Consider the following 17,817-nt stretch of genomic DNA (forward strand, 5'->3'; position numbering starts at 1 on the left):
TGCTCCCAGCAGGCAGCTGGGAGCAGCTCAGGCTCCATCATGGGCATCAGCTACCCAGAGCCAGGGCTGGCCATGGTGTGCAGAGCAAAATGGCCTCACGTACCATGCTCGGCCCACGTGCCGAGGATTGCCAACCCTGTTGTATATGTTTGATTTTTATAATATAATTTGGTGTTTTTCTGGTTCTGGATGGTAAAACCCTTTGTTGAAAGGAGTATTTCTGGTGGAAAAGGGAAAGGCTTCGGGTGGCAATGTTCAGAGGTCAGGGGGCGGGACTTCTGGCCCCAAGCTGGCATCATGGGGCGAGGCACCTGTTAAGGGGCGGGGCTACCCATATGGCCCTTGACAGCTTGCCAAAACTCAGTAAGCAGCCCTCCACCCGAAATAATTGCCTGCCCCTGGCTTATATTCTAGTTAGTTTCACCTCTGAAATGGAGAAAGAAGCGGAGTGACCCTCCCATTTCTAGATGGCACAGTCCCATAAGAGATACGAAGAGGGAGGCAAGTGAACATATGAATGAATCCTGGTTTCAGCTGGTCTTTTCACAGGGCTGAAGGTATTAGGACCCAGTGAGCTAAACTAACCATATCACAAACAGGTGGAGAGGATGCATGCATGTGCGTGCACGTGCACCCCCTGAGATTGACTGTGCACCCCCCAGGAAGCACCAGCCACGAAACCAGAAGTGCCAGCAGAAGTGCACTTCCAGTTTCACTGGTTTCACTGCTGATGGTTCTGGGCTTGGCAATCAGCTGCTGAGGAACCTCCCTCCCCTCAGTCGGCAATCTGGTGCCCCCCCCAGACTCAGGAGGCACCAATCACCTATGATCTTGGATACAAGAAAGGGGATTTTCAGACTGTAGCCAGCCCTCATGAGGAATCATTCCAGGTTCTACTGGCAGAGGTCATAGAAACCATGAGATTTCAGGTAGCAAATCCAGGTTCTAAAGCTTGCCCCTTTCCTACAGAAAAGATAAATATTTAGGCAGTGGTTAGCAGAGAAATAATATGGTCAAGTTTTAGTCGGCCTTGTCCTCACGACAGACACTAATATGTTTAGTTTCTGGATAGCTTTCCCCCTATAACTACAAGTTTTGCTCAGTAATGCTCCACTGGAGACATTCCAGGTTCCAGCATCCTAGATTTCAAAGAGTAACTTACTTTCAAAGAATTCCTCATAGTCCGTCCTCTCCACGCAGCTTGTGTACATGCGCAGAGCTGCTAGTTTAATTTTCTAGAGACAAAGAAAACACATACAGCATTTAATGCCACTGAGTTTTGACTAATAGACTTTATGCTCTTCCCTGATCAAACTGCATAGGCATGTACTGGATTAAACACTCATTTAAGTTACCTTTCTTAAAACCATCCCAAAGCATTTCAAAGGTAAGTACTAGAAATGAACCTGTTTTGTCTTGATCGTCTCTAACAGATCTTGTTATTTATGTCTTTATAAAATATTTTAAAAAAATACTTACAAATTAAACTGCTGATGCACCAGACTCATCATGTTTTGTTACTCCTTCAAATATGAGATCAAAACAATCTTACAGTAAAATATTATAATATCATAAGGTGCTAGAAGATAGCCTTAAAGGAAGAACTGGCACTATGGACTTGATGTACGTAGGGCTTAGGGGCAGAGGTTGGTAACATATGGCCAGTGGAGTCAGAAGGGCTGTTTTGCTTGTACCTGAACCCACACTGAGGCTGAGCAGTGAGGAGCTACACCATAACTAAAAGAGCTGGATGTGTGCCACTGCTACTTCTCCCTCCCTCCCCACACTGCTCCAAGACTGCAGTGCAAGCATAACTTCCAAAGAGAGTGGAATTGTGCTGGGGCCCAGCTGGGTAGAAAGGGAGCTGGGGCAGGGAAAAAAGAGCAGCATGGAAGAAGCTTTCACCTCCCCGAGCTAGCTGGGAAGAATGGGGCTGACAGAGGCAGCAACGGTGCAGAACTGCACCAGGACCAGAGAACTGAAAGCCACTTTCATACTGCTCCAGCTTCTTCCCATCCCCACCTCCTCCTCTCCCCAGTCCAGCCCAGATGCAGCTCTGCTCTGGCTGGAAGCTTCACTCATGCTGCAGTCAGGGAGTGGGGAGCTGGGAAAAGCAGCAGCAGCATGGGCACAATTTCTAGCTGTGTAGCTCCAGCAGGGTGTAGAGAAAGCAGACACCCACTGTCACGTTAGGCCAGAGCTAGGTTGTTCTATCCCACAGCTTGGAAAAGGTTGCCAACCCCTGAAAAAGGTTGCCAACCTCTTCGGATTCTCAGCACCCTCTGTGAACTTAACATTGAACATGAGTTGAAAGTGGCACCACTGTGTATCAGGCAACAGTATTCTCTGACTGACCCAGGTCAGGGCCACTTAAATCATCCCCAGTGTGGGCCTGCTCTTTGTCTTCATCTTTCTTTCTCTTTCTTCCTCTCCTCTCAGCTCCTCGTTTCTTCTTTTTGTGCCAATAAATGTGGTTTGCATTTGTTTCAGTCCTCCTATCTTCACATCTCTCTCTCTCTAAAGACATTAAAGAAATTAGACATATAAGTCAGCAAAACCAGATGAACTCTGTCTGAGAGTACTGAAGGAGCTGGCTGAAGTTATCGTGGAGCCCCTGGTGAAACTCTTCCAAAACTCATGGTGCTCCGTAGAGGTCTCTGAGGACTCTGAGGGAGCCAATGTTGTGCCCATCTTCAAGAAGGAGAAGAGGGAAGACACAAGTAACTATAGGCTAATTAGCTTAATTTGTATCCCAGGGAAAATCCTGAAAAAATTCATTGAGTCATTAAGGAGTCTATGCAATAGGCTTGCAGAAGGTAGGGTTCTGAAAGACAGCCAGCACGGCTTCATCGTGGACAGGGCTTGTCTTACCAACCTGATATCGTTTTACGATCAGGTAACTCGCCACCTGGATAAGAGAGAAGAGGTTGACATTGTATACCTTGACTTCCAAAAAGCCTTTGATCTGGTATTCCATGATGTTCTCGCAAGGAAATTGGAGGATTATGGGCTTAACTGTGAGACAGTTGGGTGTGTAAGAAGCTGGCTGTGGGGTAGGACCCAGAGAGTCCTAATGAATAGATCCACGTTGTCCTGGCAATAAGTGGCCAGCAGTGTCCCACAGGGGTCGGTGCTTGGTCCAGTACTTTTCAACATCTTTATCAATGATCTGGATGCAAGGATAAATAGCTCACTGGCCAAGTTTGCAGATGACACCAAGGTATGTGGAAGCAGTGCCAAACTGACCGGCACCATGAACAAAAGGGACCTGGGGGTAATTATAGACCACAGAATGACTATGAGCCAGCAGTGTTACGCTGTAGCCAGCAGGGAAAACAATACTCTGACATGCATTATCGATGCATCTCCAACAAAACTAGCAAAGTGATTCTTCAGCTCTACCTGGCATTGGTGAGATGGCAGCTGGAGTACTGTGTCCAGTTCTGGGTGCTGCACTTCAACAAGGATGTGGTAAAGCTTGAGACAGTCCAGAGAAGGGCTACCCATATGATCAGAGGCTTGCAAGGTAAGCCATACGAGGAAAGGCTGAGGCACCTGGGACTCTTTAGCCTGAAAAAGAGAAGCCTGTGTGGGGACTTGGTAGCAGCTTACTGCTACATCAGGGGCATACATCAAGGGCTCGGTGAATAACTGTTCACCACGACACCCTTGGGGAAAACCAGGAGTAATGGCCACAAACTCCTGGAAGACCATTTCAGGCTCAACATTAGGAAAAAATTCTTTACAGTTAGTGTCCAGGCTGTGCAATAAGCTCCCTCCAGAGGTGGTGCAATCGCCTACCCTGGAAATCTTCAAAATGAGACTGGACAGTCGCCTCGCTGAGATCACCTGACCCCAGCTGTCTTTCCTGCCTGGTACAGGGGGGCTGGACCCAATGATCTTCTGAGGTCCCTTCCAGCCTTACAATCTATGAATCTCTCTCCTCCTGCCTATCTCTATTCATTCTCTAGTCCTTGGTAATGTGAGCAAAAAGGAGAACACCAGGAAGTTCATGGTAATGTAAACAAATCCTTCTGGAAGGAGAGTGCTGAGATGTCACAGACATTTCCAGAAGCAGCCAAACACAATCTAAGTGGCAAAGTGCAGCAGGTTGTTGTTGCTGACAAGCAGTAGTCATGAGTGAAGAGCTGAGACTGTGTGTACAAGGTAACAAGGTGTCAATACAGTGGCTAGAATAAAAAGAATTAGAAAACAGTGGTTGTATTATTTACAAGACTTATACCCAGATTTGTAATAATATTATTGGTCATCTCTTATATAATAATCAAGTGTAGCAAATGTCATCTGTGCTATAAGCCACGTATATCTGTGAATGGGAAAGTGGACAAGGAATGCCATGTTTTACAGGGGAAAGTCCATGTGTTTGATTGGTAAGCAAGCAATGGCTCTTTCCAAAAAATACAATGTTAAGAACCATTGACAGTCATGCTGTGGCATCAAGTATGACAAGCTGACTGGGAAGTTATGTGGAGACCAACTAAGTGAATTAGAGGCATTGCTGAAAAAGTAACATTTTATCTTCAGGCAAATATTTTCTCTCAAGAAACAGCTACTTCTTCAAAGCCTTTTCCTGTTCTTTAAGAAATGTATGATGAAGGCTGAAGACATTGTGTGGCCAGAGAAGCATCAAGCTTTTGCAAACATCAGCCCCTCAAGAAACATAGTAGCCTACAAAGTTTGTGATTTCTCTGATAATTTGCACTCAGTTCTTGACCAAGGGAAAGGCATTTGCTTTCTTTTCATCAGAAAGTGATGAAAGTATAGATGTAAGTGAATGCAGCTAGCTGTACAACATCATTCAGGGCATCAAACAAGATATGAATGTGAAAGAGAAGTCCATGGAGTTAGTGTAAATCAGTGGTGCCCAACCTTTTTGCCCCACAGGCCAGAAGCATGGTGCCAGGTCCATCAATGGATCAGATTCAGCTAGTAGGTTCGATCCAGTACACAGGGTTGACACAGCAGGAGCCCAATCTGGCCCTGTGGGGGTGCACAGCCCAAACCTGATGCGTCTGTTGCAGGAGAGGGAATGGGGAATAGCCTGGTCCCATTCCAGATACACAAGGGGTGGGGCAGGGGGAAGGAGGCATAGCAGTCCTGAACTGGACATTCAGGGATGGGGCAGGGACAGGGAGCAGCCCAGTCCAATTTGGACATGTGAGGGGGGGGCATAGCCCTGATCCTGCTGTGTAGCAATGGCCTGGGCAGGGCTGGATGCAGCCATGTGAAGCCTGTACTGACCTGCTGCTACCAAATTTTATGACCTGTGGAAAAGCCAAAGAGCCAGATGTAATGGTAGTGTGGGCCAAAATTCACCTGAAGGCTAGAGATTGAGCACCCCTGGTGTAAGTGAACAACACAACAACAGGGAAGGACACTTTCAGCAGCAGAACCACAGCTTTGGACAAATTAAGTGTGGACTAGAAAAGGGCAGGAAGGTTACAACACAGAGGGGCTTGTTCCATGGTAGGAAAGAAGGCAGGATTTGTGGAGAAACACGAGAGCAAAGTACAGAGTATGAATACAGGCCATGACCTTTGTGTTTGTCATTCCATTCCGTACCAAGAAGCTCTCTGTGTCAAAACCCTTTATCAATGAGAAAGAGAATCTCTTGCCTTCTTGGGGCACCTTAATGCTGTGAACACAAGAATGCAGGTCAGAACCAGGTTATGACCTATATTAAACTACAATCTGCATGCATTTGAAATGAAGCTCTCAGAGAGAAACATGTCTCAGTACCATGTAACACATTTCCCCACTTTTAAGTCACTGCTCAATGCTGCTGGGATCATAGGTAATGAGGGTTTGAAGAAGTATGTGGTCGTCAGGACTGCTGATCTCAGGCACACATTCCAGGACCAGTTCTCTGACTTTCAGCACCATGAAGCAGTCAAACTTTTCAGCACCCTGTTCTCTCTCACTGTGAAAAATGCCCCTCAGGAGCTGCAAACAGACTTCACTGATCTTCAGTGTAACACTATGCTGAAGTATAAGTTCTCAACAGTTAAGATTTGTTATTTTAACTAATACTAGGAAAAAACTATCAAGCAGTAAAGTTCTTTGCATCAAGGATATTATCCATGTTTGCAAGCACATATGAGGGCAACACAGATCTTATTAGTAATGAATACCAACAGTCAAAACCATGCTTAAGCCTCACTGACAGGCATGTGAATGCTATCTTAAAAGGGGAATCTTGACACGTTCCTTGGAATCAAACATCAAGAATCTAGTTGTAGTGAAGAGCTGCCAGGTGTCTGGAGAGTGCTAGTAGTTTGTGAGATGGTAGTATGCGCAAAAGTTGTGGGGGTTTTTCCCTACTGAAGTCCTCTTATGTTCTCTTCATTGTCTTTATAACACCTATAGCAAATTTTTTTTTTTTACTAAATGAATTTTTTTCACACCTTTGAAGGCTTGTCATAAACAAACATTTATACCACCACAAATTTAAACATTGATGTATTCTGAAAACTGCTGTTGATAATTAAAAGTGGTGCGTTGCAAAGTAAGCATGGCTGAGCAAATAACAAATTTTGGTAAAAAATTATGCATGCAACAGGCCAGCACCTGTGATGTCGGCTGACAGATTTGAGTTAGACACACCTGACCCAGGGGAATATCTGTATTAGATCTGTGGTGATCTCAAGGCCCCCAGTGAAAAATAAACCCCTACCCACACTCTCCAAGCACAGAACTAAAGCAGAAAGGATAGGATGCCCAGACCTGCAAAGTCAGCATAGACATACCCTTTCTCTTTTCCTGCCAGTGAATACTAACCCCTTAATTACATTTTCTAGAAATTAGATATATAATTCAGAGCCAAAGAAGCATAGTCAGATCCCTCACTGCTGCCTTTCATATGCAGAGGAGAAAATATTCCAAACTTCTCCCTTCTGATCATTGAGAAGTAGTGGGGAGAACTGAAGGCTTCACAGCACTCTGCTTGATTAGGGGCATGTGGAAAAGAAACTACAACAATTCTTCCTCTGCTGAGGAACCACAAAATAACCACCAGTTATAATCCATTAATTGACCACCTGGTGAGATAAGTGGTTTCTCCATTTTAAGGCTACACTTTAAAGTAAGAAAGAATGGATTAAACCAACATGAAGATAGGAAAGACAAACCTGATTATGTTCATCTGAAAATTAAGGCAAAATGTTGTCCTCATTCTGTAGATTGGATTATGTCTAAATTCTTATCATGCCATCACTAGATAATTTACACTGAGTTGATTTAGACCATTAAAAATATCAATGTAATCTGAGATTACCAATATAAGTAAATTTTAACTGAGTTATGGAAGGCACATTTTGATGTACTTGTCGCGGGGCACTCCCGCGCTCCGCTCCTAAGGAGATGCCCCGGGAAGGAGAGAGGTGTAACAGGGCACCAGGGTGCCTGCTACTAGCAGGAGGAATAGGGCTGCTGAAGCACCCTGGAGCAACACAGATGGGGGTTGCTAGGGCAACCAGGCAGGTCATGTGGCCAGGAGGGGGCAGGGCCAGGCCCTTATAAACAGCTAGGCCAAAGCCTAGCTAGCAGTACCCTTCTGGATGCCACAGGAGCAGGAGCTCTGTGGCTGAGCTGAGCAGCCAGAGTCGGGGGTTGCAGCCTTACCTTACCGACTGGCTGCGATGATGCTAGGGACGAGAGCACCCTGATAAGAGGTAGGGCTGGGAGCCCGAGAGGGGCTGAGAGTTTGCATTACGAGCGGGTAGGCTCTTTGTTGGTTTTGTTACAGCCATTCAGGCTTGGCTTGAGTTATGGTTAACCGGAGGACCGGGTAAGGCTGTAGGGGAGCGAGGAGGCCTCAGCGGAGCTCCCCAGCAGCTTGGGGGCTCCGGGTGCCCAGTAGGGGCACAGTGCCAGGGGGGCACAACTGTTTGTGCTGGAGTGGCACGGAGCCCGGGGTTGGACCCCGGCCCGTAAGGACGGCACTTTGCCCAGTGGGGCAAAAGACCCAGGAAAGGGTCAAGGGGGCCAGGCACGGCTACGGCCACCTGAGCCCCAAGCGCGGGAGGCGTGCAGCGCCAAGAGCGCGGTACAGGCCCCAAGAGAGGGCGCAGCGCCGAGAGCGCGGTACAGGCCCCAAGAGAGGGCGAGGCGTGCAGTGGGCACGGTATAAGGCCCCAGAGAGGGCGCAGCGCCGAGAGCGCGGTACAGGCAAGGGTCAAGAGCGCAGAAACGACCCAGGAAAGGGTCAAGGGGGCCAGGCACAGCTACGGCCACCTGAGCCCCAAGCGCGGGAAACCCGCAAGCGCGGAGAGCGTGGCAGAGACCCCGAGTGGGGCCGCAAGCGCAGAGGGCGCGGCGGAGACCCCGGGAGGGGTGAGAGGAGCTAGGGAGACCCAAGGGCGTCAGTAATAGTCTGGTGGGTGAGAGCCTGGCCCAGGGGCGCCAGGCGGGTGATGAGCCCAGGGTGCCAGAGGGAGAGCACCAGAGGGGCAGGGGACCAGACAACGTCCCCCGGGACAGCTGCGAGGCTTGGGGCGTGCTAAAGGGGAGGTTTGGAGGCACGCATTTGCCCATAAGGCTGGGGTGAGAGTACCCCCCCACTTTGGAACGGAGGGGATACCATCAAGGTGCCGTTAGGTGTAAGTAGGCAGCCTCCCATTCTGGACCTCAACAGCAAAGACGTGGCGGGCGAGTAGAGGGTGCCAGACCACCCTAATTGGCACGGCAAAGGGGCACTCGCGAGCTCACGGCCGCTCGCGGGGCCATCCGTGACAGTACTATTAGTAGGATACAATTAATAAATTCCCACACAAGCCCATTCTTAATAAATGTACACCGTGACTTTACAAACTTTCATTAAATATTAGATATTTTTCATTAAGTTTTATTTATAGACTTCTCAGTTATTTTTTCACTGTTACATCTGAGCATATCAAGGACATTAATGAATGTATCCGCAAAACACCACTGTGAGGTAGTAAAGTATGCTCTCCCATGCAAGACTTGGGATAAACAAAAGCAAAGTTCAAGTGATCAGCCCAAGGTCAATAGGGAATCTGTGGCAGAGATCTTCATAGTTTGCCACATTTAATATGCGTCTCCTATGTAAAAATGCCCATTAAATGTTACCTCTTCAGACAGTGAAGATATAATACACACTCTTGAAAAATAATTGTTAGCATCCCTCTAAATAATAATTGTTAGCACCCCTCTAAACAAGATTCAGCTCACACACACATGCCCATAAGCATTTGGAAAGGTCAGACCACCCATGTTTTTATTTTTAGATAAATATCTAATCATTTCATATAATAGAAGCTAAGTTACATGTACATCAGTTTAAAGCCTGGGTTCAGCAGAGCACCAGTGGGGTGCTTGCTACTTAGGGAAGTTGCAAGCTCTAGCGGAGCTTGTTGGCTGAGCAGCAGGGAAAACACACCCCCAGGAGCCACTTTAAGGGGGAAGGCATGTGCTAGAGCATTCATGGTGCTCTGCCACTTTAGAAACTGGGCCAGGCAGCAAGCAGGCACAGCCCTGTCTTGATGAGTGACCATCTTAACACTCAGGCCAGCAGACTGGAGGCAGCAGTTGCTGCCTGGCGTTGAGGAAAGAACATCTGCCGGAGCTGCTGCTCCAGAGACAACACAGAGGTAAGGGCAGGAGCTATAGGATGGCTTGGAGGCTCCTAGTCCTGGGCATGACCTAAAACTGCACCCTGCTGGGATGAAGAGGCCTGGTGGTCCTGCCTGTGGCAGGGCAGGGCCACTTAAATGCAAGGTTCAAGGACCATCCCAGTGAAAGGTGGGTTGGGGCACCTAAACACCTGCCCCTACCACCCGGTGGGTTACAGTGTTAACAACAGAGGGAGTAGTGGGGCCAGGGACATTCCTAGGGGACATCTGAGACCACTGGGGGTTCAAGACCCCGAAGGGGAGTAGTGAAGTCCAGGTAAGCTTTGAGAAGCGCCTGAGCCTGAAAGGGTGGAAGACCCTGGAGAGGACACCAGGTGAACTTTGAGAAGCACCTGAGCCTGAAGGGGTGGAAGACCCCATGAGAGGAATAGTTAGGGCCCTGGGAGAGGGCACCAGCAGTTGAGGGCCTGATGAGAAGGACAAGTTGTGGGCCAGGCATGCCGACGAGCGACACCTGAGTCTGCAGGGGTGTTTGACCCCAGACAACGTGGCAGAGTAGAGTGACAGTGGTGAAGCCCGGTGAGTGAGGAGCATAAGTTCGGGCCCTGAGCACAGGGGCTTAAGTGAAAGCTCTGCTAGTATGAGGGCCTGAGTTAGGTCCAGGTAAACCTCTGGGTGCCTGAGGCAGCAGGTGGGCCAGAGGCCGATTGGAGGGCAGCAGAAGTGGAGACATGAGGAGAACAAGGGGTGAGCCATCATCAGTCCCTTGATGGAGAGCACCTGTGGGAAGTTACCTGGCTACAAGACCAGGAGCAGACTCAGCATAGCATTTTGTGAACCGCCCAGCACTCGCTCAGATGAGGGTAGTGGGAGATGCCCAAAAGGTTGCACGCTCCCTGGCCAGGGAGTGAAGAGTAGCAAGCCTGAGGACCCTCCACATGAGGGCAGGGTAAATGTGGCCCCTAGGAGAGAAGGGGCAGTACACATGAGCCCCAGGAAGGGGGGGATGAAAGAGACTGGGTGAGAGCCGGTGGACAGTGAGAGGCCACTGTGAGAGGGAGGTGGTATGAATGTGGTCCTAGAAGGGCAGAGTGAATAAGATTCAATACTGTAATGAGTTGGGCCTGGCCTCAGGCCAAGGCTTAGCACAGCTGTGAGCAACACCTGCGAGGCTTGGGATGCAGTACAGGGGTGGTTGGAGCTGTATACATAGGCCCAGGAGAACAGGGCATTCAATGGGCAGCCTCCCACCTAATTAAGATCATAATTACTTAACAGCAAGGTGTGGCAGGAAAGGTAGGCAGGCAGCATGCCCAGAGGCAGTGGGACACCAGCACTGTGGCTGGCTGGGGAGCACCCATGTTCGCCCCACTGGGTTATATTTCAGACTAGCTTAAGGTCTACTATGAAAGATTCAGCACTTAAATTCTTATTTTTATTTCTATTATGGTAATACCTAGAATTTCCAGCAATGATCAGGGCCAGCCAACAGACTTTATAGTCTAAATAAGATTAAAGACCAAGACTAAGGGCCTTGTTACACCTTGTGCTGTGAGCTGCACAAACATTGATTGGCATTGATGTTATCGCAAGCTTGGAGCAGTCACATTTTAGGCCAGCAGGCACCTGGAAGACTGAAAGGTAAGATTCCCACCCTTTCTGATTCTGGCCTTCCCTCTGTGCTCTCAATCCTTCCCCTTGCCCCCACTCCTTTACTTACTTGTGGCTGCATTCACAGTCTGTCCTAGAGAGCAGGCAGTTTAACCCTTCCCTGCCTGCTCCCCTGTGGTCAAGAACAAGGGAAACCACAAGTAATCAGGTGAGTGGGGCGGGGGGGGCAGGCAGGAACAGTGGGCCCAATCCAGGCCAGTGGGGGAGAGGGACCGACTGGGTATTTACATTAAGGGATCACAGATAGTCCTGCCCATCTTATCCTGCCTGAGCAGCATAAAAAGTGCTTAAAACCAGTTTCAGGTGTTAATACCAGGGGTTAAGAGCTCCAAGAGCTGCCCAAAAATACCATGTAACAAGGTCTAAGCCTAAGAGTAGAAACTTAGAAAAATTTTGCTAGGGAAGGAAGGAAGAGCTGGAGTTTGGCCAAGAACATATGAAGAGCCTGTGGCCAGCCCAAGTAACAAGCATCTAAACAAAACCATCCTCTCTCAAAATCTAGCACAAACTAGATTCTTGTGACAAAGCAAAGGCAGTGTGCTCCGCCCTTGCTGGGGAATAATAATGGCCCAAGAGACCCCTTCCAGTTCTGTGTTCTGAAACAACATGTAATACTTTTCGGCCATGAAGGGCATTGATAAACATGAACTTGTACAGGTTTCAAAAGGGTAAAGGGAGCTGGTGCTGCTCTGATACAAGGGAGGCTGCTCCACTCTAACAGTTGATTAGCAACTGATCGTGTGAGCAAGACCGTAGCAATACAAACATAGCAAAACCACTCCAAGTTTAACCATGTTTCATTTCACAGTTAAAATTGAGGCAATTTAGCTCACTTGCAAAGCTACAGGTTTGTGCATATGAAGCAGTGAGACTGTAACAGCTGCATGTTCCAAAGCAGCCACTTCCTCTCGCCCCTTTTGATATCAGTCCAGGTATACATTAAAAACATTTCAAAATAGAATCAGTCACAAGCTTTCATTTCTGTTGGGTCACTATAAATTGGAAAATTTGATGAGTGAATAAAGTGATGAGTAAATAGGTTTCAGGGAACCCAAAGAGGTTTAGGATTCCTTCAGACACCAAATTAATAATGATTTTGCTTGTGTCAAAGGAAGTTTAGTGCATCCATCAAGGCAAGTTAAATTCTAAATCCTTACGTTACTATTCAGCACATCATAAGCAGTTAAATGATATGGGTAACATGAAATGAATTGTCCACAATATTATCTTTCTCATCTCAAGGAGAACTTAGTTCAAGGCAGACAGAAAGTAACAAAACAAGAGGAAAATACTAAGATTATCCAAATAACTTCTTTACCCATTTATTATACTTCAGTGGTCCTGTGAATCCCAGTGCACCTATCATTTTTGTAAAGATGCTCACTCTTTCCTCATATGGCTGCAGGGAATCTTGTGTAGCAAAAAGCTGTAAAAATAGAATACATAAAAAAATAGAGCTATATATTCTCATTCCAGAAATTCAATCTGAAATAAAATATGAAATAAGATACTAATTTTAACTTTTTTGTAACTTATTCTTCTGCTTGATAGAGCCCACAAAACATGCATAACAGCAGCACTCACAAGAACACCTCACGTATTTAGACCTTACTATTCATTCCAAATTATGAAAATCTATATGCTTGCAACTCAGTCATACTTTATAAAACCCTAAACCATATATTAAACAGTGTGATGGCAAAGACTATTTAAACAGATACACAATACCACAACATAAGAAGAATTTTTAGGTTCTTAAGTCAAGCACTTGAAAGTTAAAAAATGCCAGAATCTAAGTAGTTCTTTACTGGGAACATGAGCACATGAATATTTGAATATAAATACATTAAGGCCATAAGGGATCTTTAATAGCTATTTGATCTGACTTTCGGCATACCAAAGGAAAGAGTTTTAGCCATTCATTCCTACTTTGTGCCTATAAATTGTAGTTGAGCTATGGCTTCTATGACATATAAACCATAATTTCAGCCAACCTGAGGCACAAGTGCTACAAGTGCCATAGAGACATACAAAAAACTAAAACTCTTGGTTCCAAAATGATACCTTTTATTAGACCAACTGAAAAATGGCAAGAAAACTGTCCTTTTATGCAAGCTTTCAGGATCAAAGTTCCTTCATCAGGCTCTGGGAAAAGTGTTGATGGTACAAGATGGTAAAAAGTCCCCATAGGTAGGAAATAATCTTCATTTTTGCACAAAGGGAGCTGAAGATGGAAGGCTATCCCTCTGGGTCCATGAGAATGTCTTCTGTGAGTTGTATTGAGTAGCTCTTTGATGTGTTGATCAGGTAGAATTCCTTCCCTAGAGGTGTCAGATGGCCAGCAGGGAGGTGAAAAAACTTCCTTGTTGTTCTGCAATGAAGTTTAAAATCCAAAATCGGCTAAAATTCAACATCTTCCATGTTTCAGGGGTGTACTTGGTAGCTGTGCTTGTCTGAGACAAAAAGACATGTATGTCTCAGACCTTGCTCACCGTGTGGCCGGTGCCCCACACTGCACCTGTTCGTAGCCGGCCTGGGGCTGACTGCCTGTGCCTGCTACGAACGCCCTGAGTGGGCTGCAAGTGCCTGCAGCAGGGAGCGCCAGCCATGGCGCGGGCAAGGGGCCGCTTTTCTCTGTGCAGGGAAGGAGCCCAGGGAAAAGCTGAGCAGCAGGGGGGAAAAGTGGCCCCTCCACTGCCCCATGGCCGGTGCTCCCTGCTGCAGCCACTTGCAGCCCCCAGGGCTGTCCAGAACAGGCACAGGCAGCTCCACGTGGGCTGCAAGTAGCTGCAGCGTGGGGTGCCAGCCACAGGGCGGGGAAGGGGCTGTTTCCCCAGGTGCTCCTTCCCTGCCCAGGGTCCCCCCCCGCTCTCCTCCCCACCACACTTCTCTGCAGTTTTGGCATGGGGCAGCCACATGCTCCCAGGCCAAAAGCATCAGGAGGGGCTTCTGCCTGGGGAGGTGGGGCCGGGAAGGCCCCACTGTTGTTGGAGCCCGCTGGGCTTCCCCTGGGTCCTACTACCCTTGGTTCCTGTAATTTTTTACAGAAACCAAGGGCAGAGAAATATTAATTTTCTACATTTTTAGGGGCCCCGTGGGCCAGATAGAATGGCCTTGCAGGGCAGATTTTGCCCACCCCGATGTAATATCAGACTTAGCTGAATTAGATTAAATGTATCTATTTATTGAACTTCTGTCACAGATTCCCTTCAGATTCAAGTTAATGCACAGTCCCCCAACATCCCAGGATGCTTTGCACCACCCTGCAAGTCTTCCCTCTCCCCCGCTGCCAGGTGGGCAAGCCAGCCTTGGCCCAAACTGTCTGTTCCAGCTGATCAAAGAGGCATGCTCTAGCGCCCCCCAGCTCCTGGCCTGGGCCACTGTATGTGGTTGCTTTTCTGGAATCAAAAGTGAATGCCTGCTCACTTTTTTTATTGGTTTAAACTACGCAGCTTAGACTAACCTGAGAAGGTTGAATCAATTCAGCCTCAGGCTTTTTGACTGTCTGTACTTAGCCAAAGTGACTGAGCTCTCTCTCACCAGTCGTTAGGTTATACAGTCACACTACTCCTATTGCTCTTCTACAAATCTCACTCCCCTGATGGTTAGAAACCTACTTCTGATTACTCCCTGAATTTATTCTTGGCTAATCAAAATCAAAACTATAATTTTTTTCTCATCAATATTTATTACTATATCAATTTGTGTATTTTATTCAGCACCATGTTTACAGTTTATCCAAGATTGCTATTTTAATATATTAAAATATATTATACTAATAACATAGCTTTGGTGGACCCCTTGAGAAAACAGTTTGGGACAATCAGTTCCAGTTAATTATAAATTTGATATCTATTATTTTATATACAACATACCAAATCTTTATTGCATTAATTTTTAATCAAACTATTACAGTGTTACTACAAAGGCCTCAAAGAGATCCAAATATATAACATAGTTACCTTTATCTCATAAAAACTAGTTCAACTTGTTCAACTAACAAAATGTATCTTTTATAAAATTATGTTAATGTATTAATTATACAAGTATTATGAGGTTCTATGTCCATATATTTATGCCCAGATTGCCTAAGCCTAATTTTCATAATTAGTCAATGGAGGGTACACCTAAGGACCCTGTCATATGAGAACAGCTCTAGGTCAAGAGAGTTCCTAATCTCCCATGGGTCACAGAAATTACACTGCTTAAGCACCTTCCCCAACTGCTGGACACTTACAATGCTGACAGGTCAAGACAAGTTCAAGCTAACCCTACTACTAGGGTGTTTCAGAAACTAACAGCAATTTCAAAATAAAACCATTTTGCATTCGACAATCATTTACTGGACCACAACACTTATCTACCTAGTCACTTGACTTTGCAATACAGGTATTTCAGGAGGTCACAAGTTTCTTGATACTATCCTCAAAGAAGCTTTGTGGTTGCTGTGACAGCCATTCCTGCACCATGAGTTGCACTTCTGTATCACTCGATAATCTGCATCCACAAAGGGCCTCCTTCGACAGTCCAAACAGGTGATACTCACTTGATACAAGTTCAGGACTGTAGGATAGATGTTGCAAGATTTCAAAGTCTCAAATGTCACCCCTCCACCATGAATCATCACACTATCATGCTGAATAAGAACGTCTTGTATAAGACTTCTACACCATCTGGTCTGAACAGCTGACTTCAGGTGGTTTTGAAGAATGCAGAAGTAGGTATTGCTATTGATTGTGACCCTATGCTCCATGAAATGGACAAGGAGAGGTTGCATGTGTAGCAAGGGATCCTGCACTGTTATTATAAGAGAGTGACAAATTGAGGACTATGCCTTTACAGCAAGTTCCTGTGGGCTATGTAAGCCTACACCAGAGGCAGAGACAACAATCTGACCTGAGCTGGAAGCAGCAGCTCATTGCTGGAAGGAGGGAGAAGCAGTGTGAGGAACTGGAGACTGACCCTGGCTGTGCTAACTGAAGGAGTTCCCTGTGCCAAATGGAGAAGCAACACAGGAGACTGGAGGAACTGTGAGTAGGCCCAGGACAGCCTGAGCTGGGAGAAGCCAGAAATATTGAGTAGAGGCCTAGGAAGGCTGCTTAGAGAAAGACAACCCAGCTGCACCTGATGTTGCTTTTATGTTGCTGTTTAAGCTGTGAGGAATGGGAGTGGCTGAACGGAAGGAAAGGAAGACACCAAAGATGTCCCACAGAAAGGCTTAGATTATTGCTGAATTAATGGGTTGCCAGAAGCCCTATGAACTGTGACTAGACTATCACAATCCCAGACTACTTGGGGGCAGGACACCCAGGATCAACACTCTGGTTCTCTGGAGGCAGCCTCCCATTCTTAACAACAAAGGGCATGCCAGGAGAGGACAGGGTGGCACCTAAACTGAGACCAAAGTGGAACAGGAAGGATTACAGTAGCCACAAGGAGGCACCCTTCCCATCCCAAGCAGCAGCTCCTGGTACACCATGCAATCCCAAAACCAGGTGAGCAAGATCTTGCCAGAGGTTGGCTGAATGCGTAATTTTTGGGCAGTGGCAATAATGTGATTTTCAGTGTATGCTCTGCCTTTTGTTCTCAGGATCATGGTGATGGACTCAAGCCTTATTCCTGGTGACAATGCACAAGAGGAACCGTTAACTTTTGTCCCTTGCTCATTGTAGAAGTTGGATACACTCTTCCATACACTGTCATTCATGCACATGTCAGTTGCTTTGGTACCCAATGAGCACACACTTTTCAGTAATTCAGGTGATCATGTAAAATGGTGTGGATATTGCCAATCCTTATGTCTATTTCTGAAACTAGTTCAGGAATGTTCACTTGCCTGTTCACCTGCACAGCAGCATTAACCTTAGTTGACTATCTTTGATTTGCCTAAAGGTACGAGCCCTGCAAAATACATATTGAGCATGCACAGTAGACATGCTTATTTTTCTTATGCCCATTGAAAACAAACAGTAATAGTTGTAACAGATGGTTTCCATAAAGAGAGACAGAACTGATTTTTTTCATAGAAATAGAGCTGAAAGGGACCTCAAGGGTCATCTGTTTCCAGCCCCCTGCACAGCTTTGCTGTTCTTAAACCATCCCAGATGAATACCTATCTAATTTCTATTTGAAATTTTCCAATGAAGGAGATTCCACAATTTCACTAGACAAGAATTTTGTTTTACAACCCATTTTACTAAGTGGTAAAAGTTTATCTGCGTTTTTCCCTTTATTCATTAGAAATCTGAGTCCTATCTGTTCTGAAAGGTACTAAAGACAACTGCAGAACCAGTAGGATGATGATGGCCATGTAAATTAACATCCTTTTAATTGAAATGTAAGAGTTAAACAAACTTCTTTTTCAAGATTCAATGTTTCCATGCTCTTCAGTTGAGAATTAAAAAATTCCCAAGCCATTTCTGTACTCATAAGGAAAAACTCAGCAAAAACAAGGGAGTCAAAATGATTCCCAACAATTTTGGGGGATAAAAGAAAAAGCAAACAAACAAGATCTTTCTAAGAAAGCCTTCTAAGC

The 17,817-nt window shown here is 46.2% G+C and overlaps 1 protein-coding gene across 1 annotated transcript in view; it reads right to left on the reverse strand.

The window, feature by feature from the left end:
• Nucleotides 1-17,817, reverse strand: part of UQCC1 (ubiquinol-cytochrome c reductase complex assembly factor 1) — a 180,355-nt gene that overhangs the window by 119,870 nt on the left and 42,668 nt on the right. The window contains exons 5-6 of the mRNA XM_090064074.1: nucleotides 12,601-12,708; nucleotides 1,163-1,235 (exon numbers count right to left, since the gene is read on the reverse strand). Coding sequence (XP_089920200.1) covers nucleotides 1,163-1,235; nucleotides 12,601-12,708 — 181 coding nt within the window. The remainder of the gene's footprint in view (nucleotides 1-1,162; nucleotides 1,236-12,600; nucleotides 12,709-17,817) is intronic.

The sequence above is a fragment of the Crocodylus siamensis genome, chromosome 10, assembly GCF_052110815.1.
Source record: "Crocodylus siamensis isolate JL-2025a chromosome 10, ASM5211081v1, whole genome shotgun sequence".
Lineage (NCBI taxonomy): Eukaryota > Metazoa > Chordata > Crocodylia > Crocodylidae > Crocodylus > Crocodylus siamensis.